This window comes from Dryas octopetala, chromosome 6, assembly GCF_963921425.1.
Source record: "Dryas octopetala chromosome 6, drDryOcto1.1, whole genome shotgun sequence".
In the NCBI taxonomy this organism is placed as follows: Eukaryota; Viridiplantae; Streptophyta; class Magnoliopsida; order Rosales; family Rosaceae; genus Dryas; species Dryas octopetala.
Genome location: NC_141371.1, coordinates 5,553,343 through 5,565,955, shown reverse-complemented (window position 1 = coordinate 5,565,955; position 12,613 = coordinate 5,553,343). Strand labels below are relative to the sequence as shown.

Genomic DNA, 12,613 nt, shown 5'->3' with positions numbered 1-12,613 from the left:
CTTCTCATAAATAAATAAATAAAAAGTAACTAACTCTATCAAAAATAAATATAATGAAACAAATAAGATAAAGAATCAATTAAAAAAGTTGATAAAAATAGAGGAGTATGACTGTATGACTAGCTTAATTAGCTGAGGTAAACTGCGACACGTGTCATCTTCTTGCAAGGCTTCACTGCCCAAAAGAAGCAAAATTAAATAGCAACGGCTATATTATTACTTTCCCGCGTCGCCTCTGTATATATCTGCAGAGAGACCGTACGGAAAAACCAGAGTTCCCAACCTCTCAGAGCCCCCCACAGAAAAAGTATAAGCCCCTTCCTTCCTCTCAAGAAGACTCAGCCTTTGAAACCCTAAACCCAACTCCCAAGAAACCGACCCAACCAATTAATCAAACAATCTCAACCGTCCATCATGACCAAGATCGACGCCCTCCGTCGATACCTCCTCCCCTGCTTCTCCCCCACCACCGCCACCACCACCACCCCCCCAACCACCACCAAGAAACGCTTAAGCACCTCCTTACGCGACGACCTCGACAAAGACGCTACCGCCACCGCCGACCAAACCCAAAACCAAGAAGACCAAGATTCTCAATCCTCCACCTCACCCACCGCCGAAAACCGCTCATCCGCCGCCGCAATCGCAACCGTCCAACCCCGCCCCTCGAAATCAATGGTGATCGGCACCATCTTCGGCCCCCGCCGTGGCCACGTGTGGTTCTGCATCCAACACGACCGCCTGTCCGCCAGACCCACCCTCCTCCTCGAACTCTCCATCCCGACCCACCAGCTCGTCCGCGAGATGCGATTCGGCCTCGTCCGTATCACCCTCGAGTGCGGCGCCGCCGAGCTCGCCACGTGTCCGCTCCGGTCCGTCCCGGTCTGGGCCCTGCACTGCAATGGCAAGAAACTCGGGTTCGCGGCGAGGAGGAAGGCGAGCGAGAAGGTCAGGCTGATGCTGAAGACAATGCAGTCGACGACAGTCGGGGCGGGCGTGATGCCATCCGGGTTCGGGTCGACGGACTGGGAGGAGGTGATGTACATGAGGGCTAATTACGAGCACGTGGTGGGCAGCGCTGACTCGGAGTCGTTTCATCTGATTAACCCGGACGAGTGCCCCGGTCAGGAACTCAGTGTCTTCTTGCTCAGGTCCAGGAACTCAATGTGATCGATCAAGATCATATCTTTATTTATTTATGCAACAGAAAATTAGGAATTTTCTCTACTTCTCTTGTGGGTAATGGGTCAGGGGCAATATTGGAAATTGAAAACTAGGTGTTTTCTTTAGCTTAATTGGGAGATTTTGGATAATCCTTACTTGGATTCATTTTGAATTCTCTTGTAAGAGAATTTCTTTTCAATTTTTCTGTAGGGGAGATAGTGCTCAATTGCTCATTAGCTTGGTTGGTAATTATCTTACTCTGTAGATTGACACGTCAACTGTACATTGTGTAGCATCTCAGAGGTGAAAACATTAATGGAATATTTTCATGATTCATGAAATTTGAGTACACTTCTGAATTGTGCACCTTTTCTTTGTTTTCTATAATTTAGAAATATTAATTCCTGCTGATGATGATTTTTTTTTTTTTTATTTTTAAAAACAATGTGTTTATTTAGCAATTATGCAGATTGCAGACCCTTACCCTGGGTGTGTATGAATGATGTGGCTTCAGAAATATTACAATCCCCTATTAATGCTAAGATTTTGAGTCTTCCTGGCCTTGTGTTTTTGGAATTTCAGGGCTTTTAATTGTTTAGATTTTGTTGTTTTATAAACAGTGAACCAAGTAATAAAAAGGCATACCTCTACCACTAGTGTTATTACCAACACAGATATTTTGGCTACAACTGTTCTGATTTTAACACTTCCTAATGCATACAAACTTTCATTTTATAAGACAGCCTGGGCCTTTTGAGACTCAAAAACAATATCACAATACAACATTAAACCTCCACCACCTAAATTATCCTTATTTCTAAATAGTTTCCTTATTGTTTTGCACCATATATATTATATGTGTGTGAATTAGAAGCTTCTGCTGAAGTCATATTCTTCCTTCAATTCCCATTTCTCATTAAGATGTTGGAAGGAAAAGCTGTGGTGCGTGAAACAGATATGCCAGAGGCCATGCAGAGCCGTGCGATGGAGTTGGCTTACAAGGCTCTTGATGTACATGAAGTTTCTGACTGTCGATCCATTGCTCACTATATAAAGCAGGTTCAATTATTTGTATACCATTCAAATTAAATATTCTTCCCTTGGTGTTTTTATATGTATGGATACTCCTCATTAACAGTAGAAAAGGAAGGATTAGAAAAGTGGTTTGTGATTGTCATCATATCTTTTGTCTGGTCATTTAATTTTTAAAAATTGTCACAAAACGACAGAGCTTCAAGATTAGAAAACTGGCTTCTTTTCAAAGCAATGCAGGGAAGAATGATCCAAACGCTAAGCAAGGCATAATGGCAATTATTCCCAAAGGAACTAGGAAACTAATTTAATATGATAATTTGGGAAAACATCTCCAAAATAGCAGATCTCAGCTACCACTTTGGGCTTAAAATAGCCTGTTTAAAGCAGTATAACCTCCTTTAGTCCTTTATCTTAGGAGAAAAGCTTAATCTTTTAGTTCAAGAAACAATCCAATTAAATTAATTTAAAAGGTTTGGTCTGCTATTTTATTTTGTTTTCCTGGGTTTGTATGGGGGAGGTGATACGGACTATTTGGTCTGCTTCAGATGAATCTCACCTAGCTAAGAGTGAAAAAGTATATATTCCTCTTCTACTTTCTGTCATTTGTTAAAAGTGGGATTGGCTCACATGAAACTGCAACAGGGCATTCATTGTTGTAAACTTTCACTTTATAATCATTAATTCAAGCAACCAGCCATGGGATACACCCCAGTAAAAGGCCTTTTCACACCTTCATGTGTAACACACTTTATTGATTGAATAAAAAATGTCTACTCTGCTAAGGGAACTATCTTATCTTATCTGCCACATCACTAATTTTTTGATTCTTGCATGGTTTTCCTTATGCTTTGCAGAAGGGTATATGTAATCTCTTGGCTTATAAAACTTTATATATTCTCCTAAACAGAACTTTGATGAAGCATATGGCCCTGCCTGGCACTGTGTGGTGGGCAAAGACTTTGGATCTTGCATCACACATTTCTGTGGAAGTTTCATTTTCTTCCATGTGGAGATGATGGAGTTTCTCATATTCAAGGATGGCATAGACTCTACTGAAAACAGAGAAGAGGCTATTGGAGTAGTGCTGCAAAAACCCAACAAAAGTGATTCATAAGATCCTTTTCTGAATGTTATAGTTAATTACATCTCAAACAGAACCTCAATTTACTGCCAAGAGAAGTTCTAACTTGGAAAATGCTAGGCATGTTCAAACTTAGAAGGGAATTAAATTCTATCAAATTAGGGTGCTTTACATAAATCCACCCCAACAAGGGTCAATTTCATACCCCGGTTATTATTGTTCTCTTACAGCTGGCATGGTTCATGCCTTACCATTATTTTTATTATTATTATTTATGGATCAGAAATTTATATAACTAGAAAACAACATAGTATGACACCACTAACAAACTGCAACAAGACACTGGAACAGCCAGAACGTCCAGCTAAGCTGAAATAAACTCCAAAGTAAAATTCAAAAGATTGTACCACATGTTTGAGTATTCCCTTTAAAGAGAAGAATCAAGAATATTATTTCATCCTGCTACCTTGGCTTGAACATCATGTACTGTCTTTTCCTTAAACAAAAATCCAATTTGCAAAATTGTTCTCATCGATTCCTTTTCATCTAGATGCAGTAGATATATATGACCAGTCCAAGCATGTTTGATATCATAAATCATAAATGTCAAGTATGCCCTTGACAGTGAGATTTCACCAATAAAATCACATTGTTCATTATATCAGCAATGGAAAAGCAGGTGTCAGGTATCTATATACAGAAACAACATCGATAAAAGAGATGCCATTAGATTCTTCCCCGTTCCTGAAAAGAGCATATGTTGAGTATTGCTTGTAAAGCTAGCCTCTCGATCTTTGTCTGACTTTAATTGAATCTGCAATCCATGAGCAACCAAGAGAAAGTTCCATACTTTTGGATGGCCTTAGAAAACCAGATGAATTTATGGTAGTCCACCATAGCTAGCTTGCTCAATGCCTCTGATAGAAATTCAAAGCAGCCTGCCAACATAATCTATATCTGATGTCTTCCGTGTGGCGAGAGTATGTTGTGAACTATAGTCTTCTAGGATGCTGCAACAAAAATTTTAAGAATTTACTGATGTTGTTTGCAAATAAATAGCTATAACAAGTTTGGTCTGATGAGTAATTCTCTTACAATCATAAGGAGAATGCACATAGGAGCATGCATATTCTTATGCTTATTAGAGAATTAATGTTGGTCTAATTACCTGTGAATCCACAAAAATTCACTATCTGATAACAGTAAAGTTGAGCAGTGTACAGCAATCCCTCCTCTGCAGTAAGCCAGCACCTCATCTGGGAAATCAAAGATGCTTTGGAGCTCCTGTCCAGTCATTTAGAAAGTAAGGGATATGACCTGAAAATGCACAGACACACAAAGAACATTAAAGAATCAAAACCATCAAGTAGTTTAGCTTCATGAGTTTAACAAGTCTGGCATTGCAGTGAGGACGAGGTAATCTGCATCCCGGGGATCAGATACAACAACAATATGTGCTGATCTAAACCTCAGGATGCAGATTACCCGATCCTAACCCAATATATCAACTCTATGAAGAAAGGGTTAATGAAGAATATAGGAGACACAGGAGATATGAATATAATGTCATAGATGAAGGATGGTAGCAAGGAGGTGTGAGACCAACCTGAATGATGGCATTGGGTATTTATAATGGTTCTTAAAGTGAACATATATGATTCTTTAAGTATTGGTTAAAATATGCAACCGGGGTGCATTAGTATAAAGAAATGATCGACAATTGATCGATTCTGTTCTTCTATGACCAATCATGTGTAGGGACATTAACTTTCAAAGAATTGATGTTTCTGCCTTGACTAGCTGCTTTTTATATATCTTCTCAGGCTATTATAAAAGATTCTCAACAAATTGTTTTAGGATTGTTATTAATTACTGGGGTTAAATCACATAACCAGTACATAGCCCATGAAAAGTGTGAAGTGTTCAGTATTGTTCAAGCCTAATGTTCTAATTGAGTAAAACTTTTTGTATACACCTGCTCATCATAAGTATTCATTCTCTAGCTTAGCTCTCTCTTTCATAGCTGATGATCAACTGAAAAGGAAAGCAGGTGCCACATTGCATGTTGTAGCAGATTTCATTGTCTCAGTCAGCTTTTAGGCATCAGTAGCATATTTTTTTCCCTTGGCTATTGAAAGGTGCCTTATTATCCCCATCTCAGAGAGGGCTTGTTCGGTTGCAGGGACTTGTGAGAAAGACATCTACTGCTACTTATCTTTTTAAACCTTGGCCTAGCAGATATAGCATATTTTCACTGTCCAATTTCACTAACAAAAATTTTAATCGGCCTAGAAGCTAGCTAGTGCAAACCTTATTAAGAAAATGCAAATGCAAAGCATGATATTAAGATAATCATTCATATTATATAATGTGCAACCAATTTCAACTTCTGTGTAGGATTTCCCTAGAGCAAGATTGAAGATGGTTAGTGTGACATATGCATGCAATCATTGATTGGCAGCATGCAAATTGCTCTCGAGTGGAAAATGGATGGACCATGCATTAACAATCAAGCCAAAACAATGGCAAGGATTGAGTCATTTTTTTGGAGATGTAGGGCTAAAAAGCAGCAGTGCATGGTCCCTCCTGAGATTTTGTTTACCTAAATCTGCAACTCTCTTCCCACACGAGAATAGATGCCATATTTGGTTACTTTAATTTCCACAAGGACCGCCAAGTAACTTATGGTAGGAGAGCTTCTCTGAAACTCTTTTTTTTTTTTTTTTGGGGTAAACAAACAATTCTCTGAAACTCTTGCTGATGTATGGAGTTCTATATTAATTGCATATATGCAAAACTTTTAGACAATACTACATATTCCCATCATCACCATAGCCTCCTATTCTAGTTAGGACCATGATCGAAAATGATATCCAACACTTTTATTTTCACTGAATTGTGCAATAGATTATATTCCAATATAATTGCAGAACCATAGACAGTCCAAAAAAATGGTGAGAATCCTTATAAGCATGATGAGTAATGCCAGAGAGACCCACCCCCTTCATGCCTTCTTTGCACATGGTATTCAAAGTGGGGCCATTTTTAAGTTGTTTAGCTACCTAAATCATGATTTTACAAGTTCTTTTATACAAAACGACAAAAAATGCAAGTGTTCAATAATTATATAAGAGCAATTCTCATGACACGAATAAAGAAGAACTTAATATAATTGAAGAATATATCCTCAAAAATCAAAATCTAGTATGAAAATAGTGTGAACCCTTTGTTCTTCAAATTTTTTAAGGTTTATCCTTGTCTCTTACAGTGATATACCGACTTTGATTTGTGATGTAGGAGACAATAATTGTCCTTTGTCCTTTTCTTTCAGAATATCTTAATCCAAACCTATTTTTCCGCCCTCTGTTACCAGTTACCACCATGCTCAACCAATCTGTGAAAGTAAAAATGCTATTGTCCCAACATTTTCTCCCAATTTTTCCAACATTTTTTCCCACTTTTTCCTACATTTTTTCCAATTTTTGCTTCATAACTTATGAAGCATCAATTAATTCGACAGAGTTTATCTTTTTTAATTTTTAATTTTTGTTATTAGAGTCTAATGTATAAATACTATGTAAAAGACTAAACCGAAAAAAGTGTAGGAACAAATAGTATCTTAAAAAATTATCTTACAAAAATGAAAAGACTAGCTTATGGGATACAATTTGGTTTATTCTTTTTAATTTTAACTGTTTTGCCAATTCACCTTCATCATTTTGTTAAAAATAAATATTATCTCACCATTAACATAACTATTAAGTGGAGCTATAATAGAAAATGAACAAACATTTGGAGGGTAAAGTTTCAATAAACGATGTATTCTAGTAAGGAGTTTCTGAAAAGAAATCTTCCCGGGGGGGCATCCACATCCCAGCTTTACATCCATCCTTGGTTCTCACAAGCTTGCACGTAATATGTTTTAATGGATTTTTTACATTGGTGCAAGATGCATGTGGTTAAAGAGAACAAAACAAAAGAAACATGGGGAAAGAAGTATCAAAATGGATGCAAACTTTTTCAGGTTTATGCTTCTTATAACTTTGGAGAATTTGAACATTAATAGCAAATCAACCACAAGGTCTTGCCTCTTCAGGTATAAATATATAAAGTTCCCATTGTCTTCTACATAGATTTTTCCAAAATAGTATCAATGTGATACCAATCAACAGTTCATAATAACATTAACATGCCATTCCTCATCAACATAACATTTCTCTGTAAACTTCGGTAAGATGCAACTCAAGAAAAGAAAAATAAATAAAACAAAAAACTAGAAAATAACAAAGGAGCTGCAACAACAAAATTGTTATGATAGTCTAATCATCAACGAATACTTAAAGGTTACTACCTAATCATATCAAAATGGGAACATGATGTGACTCATGCATCTAACTACCTATACAAGAATAATATGGTCTCGTGGCAGCAACCACAAAATTTACCACCATAAAAGTTCTCAACTATCACAGAACTATAAACTATTCTTCTATCTATGCTGTGTCTTTAACCAAATTTATCCTTTTCCCTACCTTAATATGTTGGAATCCCAATTGAGTTCACGAAATTCCAGGGCATGGCTGACAGAGACAACTAGTCACTTGTTTGGATTCCCGACAGAAGCATCTTCAGTGTCTCATAAGTCATGAAGACAATGCCTACACTGGGAACAACCTTGTAATATTCAGGCAGAATCCCTCTGTACAAGCCCCGCAGGCCTTCAGTCCGGATTATGTGCCTAAAAGTCCCAAGCAAGCCAGTATTATAGACACGTGCTCGACCACCTGCCCCCTCCAATTGCATCCTTCGCCTCACAAGATCCAGAGGGAATGTTGCTGAAATAGCAAAGAGAGCAAACAATAATCATGCAGAATAAATTTAAATCAGAATTTCTTATTGCTAGACCCTTAAAATATATTTTGAAAGACCTAACATAATTTGCCATCTATCTGCATGTGAAAATTATAGAATATAAAAAAGCATCGCGCAAGGACTATTGCTCATAAACAACAACAGCATTATAATTTTTTGTTTATTTGCAAAATATTTGTCCTAATGAGAACTAAATCCTTCATTATGCATCACATACATAGAAAGCATTTAAACCATAGTGACATCAGCTGCAACTACGACTACAGATTTAAGCTGCACCATAAATAGATGAAACACTATAATAGAAAATTTGTTTCAGAAAAACTCAGGAAACTCATGTTTTTAAGAATATAAAGTTCAAACTCACACCGTATGTCACAGATCACTTGCCTGTTGATGAGGCAATGCCTGAAAGACTGCCGCAAGCAAGACTGACCATGATGGTAGAATCATCGGGCCTGATGTCAAAAGAAATGAAAACTACAATATTACAACTTAAATGCACCAACGAACAATAGACATGACTCCCAAAAATTCAGCCCCAATTTAACCCAATTATGCAGTCTTCACCTTTGAGACTGCCAAAAAGACCTCAACGCCTCATAAACTGAGAAACTTATTGCTATACTGGGTCCAACACCCTGTGCCACAAGAAAACACATGGCAATTAGCTTTAACAAAATGAAGAAATAAAGAATGCACAGATTCACAATAAAGCATACCAACAATGTTGCTCCAAGTCCTTTATACAATCCCGAAAAACCTTCTTCTCTGCAAATTGTATGAAATGCATGCCAGATACCTCTGTAGTATAGAGCATTTCTCTACAAAATTAAAATCTAAATATCAGACTGAAAACAAATATAAGGAATGGACAGTTGCAAACCATACCAAAGACCTAAACTTATTGACAACAACACTAAAATTGAGAATATGCCATAGTTGTTAACCCACAGAAAAATATGCCAATGTTACCTGAGCAGCAAGACGTGTTCTCACAAGATCCAGTGGATATGTCGCTGAGGCAGCTGTTATTCCCGCCATCCCACCACCAAGAAAGTGCACACACATGTCTGCACTTGCCGTACCCCTAAGATTTTCGTCAACAACTGAATGCAACAACTGCAATAAAAAAAAAATATAAAAAAAAGTGGTCAGTGAAATCGAGGCAAGCTGCAAGGCTAAGATATCATCATACTTTAACAGCTTAGATTAAGCCAAAGCATTAATTCACTGACCTTCTTGTAGCGTTCATAAGCATAGAAGCTGACAGAAGAATATGGAAGGCGATGAGCAATAGTAACCAGATTGCCTCTCCAAAATGCTCTAAACCCTTCTTCGTTGACAATACGTGAAGCCTCACACCATATGCTAGCCTTACTCAATGCTGCAACATCAGAGTGCATTCCTTGCACCTAACAGAAGTAAATGATGGAACAGTCAACTAACTACCTTTAAAAGGAACATTTTGAACCATTAAAAAAAATGTGAAATGAAATCCCACACTGGGACACAATGGTAAGGAGATGATTGCCAGCATTAAGCGCAATTCATGACAGCTAAATACCTATACAATCATCACCCTCACTGAAATTCGTGAGTTTAAAAGCAACATAAACAGATTCAGCACCTATACAAATGAAATGAGCTTCCCAAGAAGAACATCCTTGGTAAACACAAACCCAATGAGCAATCCAAATTATATATACGATTGTTCCACTCTCGATCATTTTTTAACAAAGACAGTGGTAACCCCAGACTCCCACACAACTTCTACTCGCACATGAAATTCATCTATATTCATAAATCATAATCCATTAAAACTAAACAGAGCCAGACCAAAAACTTGAACACTCTTTCAGCAACCCCAAGCCAATAACCAAAAATCCCACTCACCCAATTCTAATAATGCTTGAAAAAACAAACCCAACAAAACCCAGATCACAAAACGATACCCAACTAAATTCGGACCAAAAAAAAAAAAAAAAGATTAAATACCAAGTGAGAACCTGAAAGAGGATGGTGAGGCGAGCAAGAGGTGCCGTACAGGTTTTGCTAAAAGCACCAGCAATACCACCGGCTAAGAGCTGGTGCACCGTGCCTATCTGCGATTGTGTATTCAGAGGCGACTTCTTGGGGTGGCTCTGTTGCTGCTGCAAGAATTTCCTGGCGGCACCCCCATCCACGCCGCTTCCGTGAGCTGAATTCAAACCTCTCTGCCCTCCTTCTACTACCCCCCCAACTCGAGCTTCCATATTCATAACCCTCTCTCTCTCTCTCTGTGAAAGTTTCAATCTTTTCCCTGTCTGTGAATTTGGGTGAGCTTGGGCTTGGTTGATCTCACATGGGTTTAGAGGGTACAGGAAGAATCTTATAGAAAACCTGAACCTGGAATTGGGGGGAGACTGTGAACAAGAAGGTAGAAAACCTTGTGCAAAAGATGAAAAGAGAGTCACAGAGACACCCTTTTGAGTTTTCAGAGAGAGAAGTGAAAACCCTAATGTGAAGGAAGGGGTTATTTGTGGTTTACAGTTTGTTTTCCCAAGTGTGGACACGCTTCACATGTGGAACATTTTTCTGCGTACTTTCGACGATGAGACCACTTTCCAAGTGATATTCATTTTACTTTAAATTTTGAGGTTTTATCAAATATTCAAGTCAAGTTATTCTTCCCTGAATTTTCAGTTTGGGATTAAACTCTAATATACCACATTTTCCCGATTAATGTGTTGAATATTTAGGTTGTGTCAAAGAGTCTAGTCGTTATTTTAGACCACCCACAAGTGACAAGAAGAGTACGTGAAATTGCATTAGAAATTTGTTTGGTAGAAAAGACTTGAAAGTGCAGCAAGGAATTTAGAATAACGTGTTGCAATTGAGAATTATTGTTGAGAATTGTAAGTTATGAAATAATGAAATTGTGCCACCTGAGTCTTCTGAAAGCTGACTACCAATTCCGTACAAATACGCTGTACATACTTTGTAACATTTGCTTGTCCAGTTGTCCTAGTAAAACCAGAAAAACTTATATATTATACACCTTGTACACTTGGTACTCTTGTTACATGAAACATTGAAAGCTTAGCTCAAAGTTCAAACAAAGAAAACCTTCCACCACGTCAAAAGGGTTTGCACATATGTACACGTTAATCAGGTTTCATTCATGTTTATTCTGCCCAGTTAGGGACCACCAAACCTTTTTTTTTTCAAAGACTTGTCAAATTTTATTTATTTATAAGAGTTAATATTCACAACAGTCTACAAGCTTTACTCTAAATTTCACTCAGAGTCTGAAAATTTTATTTTAGATTCTTAAATTCACAAACTTTACTTGTCACTTTAGTTTGCTCTGTTAATTTTTTTAAAATTGCCGTCAAATATTTACATATGACAAGTACATGATTAACTTTTGAAAGGCAAAAAGGTCAATTTTTTAAAATTCCTAGGTGAGTCATATATCTGTCAAGTGCAAATACTTGATAGAAATTTGAAAAAAAAAAAATTAACGGGGCGGATTGAAGTGAATAAGGAAGAAAAGTTTGTGGAACTTGCAAAAAAAATGTAGTGGGCTGGGCGGTTTGTAGGACAAACCCAAAGCCAACTCGACCACTAAACTTTGTTAAGCGAATCGGAGCCTAACTTGATCCATACAATAATGGATCACAACACACTTAGGAGGTGGAGTCGGGCCCAATTTCATAGTGTGTCACACTCGTGGGTCAAAATAAGTTTGACCTGGTCGTCAGTCAGACTTGATTATATGATCATCCTTAAATACTCCCATTGCTGTAGATATTAATTTGGACCACGTAGTCGACTATTTCACCTGGGTATTAAACTACTATTAATATACAGCAAATTCTTAACATGAACATTATTATTGTTGACGGAAAATAATCATTATATGCCAAGATGTTAATTCCGAATTTGATTGTTCAGTTGCCGACCTAGAAATATTTAGACAAAAAATATATATATAAATGTGACTGTGACTGTGAGAGCAGCCCAGACTGGCAACCCATGCTTAACCTCCAATGATGAGTTCTTATCTAACCAAAAAAACCTCCAATGAGTTGCTGGGTTTCCTGGTCCTCTTCTCGGACCTCTCTGCAGGTGCACTTTCTCTCCTTCCTTGGGGAGCCTGGAATTATTGTGCATGCATTTATGGTTCACAGAATTAATAGTTGCATGGACCAGTACAACTACCCAGTACGTAAAATATGAGAGATGTAAATCATGGAATACGTATGATGAGGACCACTACTAGTACTCCAGTAGTCCAGTTTCCACTTTCCAATGTGCACCAATTAAATACCTTCTTTACCAAACTTGGAGAAACAGGAAAAAGAAGAACTTGTTTACTCAGAAGATTGACTACAATCGTTGTCACGCAGGAGTTTGCAGCCTACAACTGTCGAGCTTCTTAGCGGCAATCAACTTTGGTTGCTCAACACATCTATT

At 37.7% G+C, this 12,613-nt stretch overlaps 2 protein-coding genes across 2 annotated transcripts; one reads left to right on the top strand and one right to left on the bottom strand.

Annotated features, from left to right (window-relative positions):
• Positions 1 to 126: 126 nt before the first annotated feature.
• On the top strand, positions 127 to 3,484 carry LOC147281564 (MIZU-KUSSEI-like protein (Protein of unknown function, DUF617)). The gene is made up of 2 exons (XM_086249321.1): positions 127 to 1,151; positions 3,107 to 3,484. Exons 1-2 carry the CDS (start codon positions 415 to 417, stop codon positions 3,213 to 3,215), a joined length of 846 nt encoding a protein of 281 aa, XP_086105447.1. The 5' UTR covers positions 127 to 414; the 3' UTR covers positions 3,216 to 3,484.
• A 3,861-nt stretch (positions 3,485 to 7,345) lies between these two features.
• Positions 7,346 to 10,733, bottom strand: LOC147281563 (uncharacterized). The gene is made up of 7 exons (XM_086247034.1): positions 10,162 to 10,733; positions 9,391 to 9,567; positions 9,128 to 9,274; positions 8,875 to 8,976; positions 8,723 to 8,793; positions 8,543 to 8,610; positions 7,346 to 8,115 (listed from the first exon to the last, which is right to left on the bottom strand). The coding sequence occupies exons 1-7, from the start codon at positions 10,411 to 10,413 to the stop codon at positions 7,874 to 7,876; spliced, it is 1,059 nt and encodes a 352-aa protein (XP_086103160.1). The 5' UTR covers positions 10,414 to 10,733; the 3' UTR covers positions 7,346 to 7,873.
• Positions 10,734 to 12,613: the final 1,880 nt, after the last annotated feature.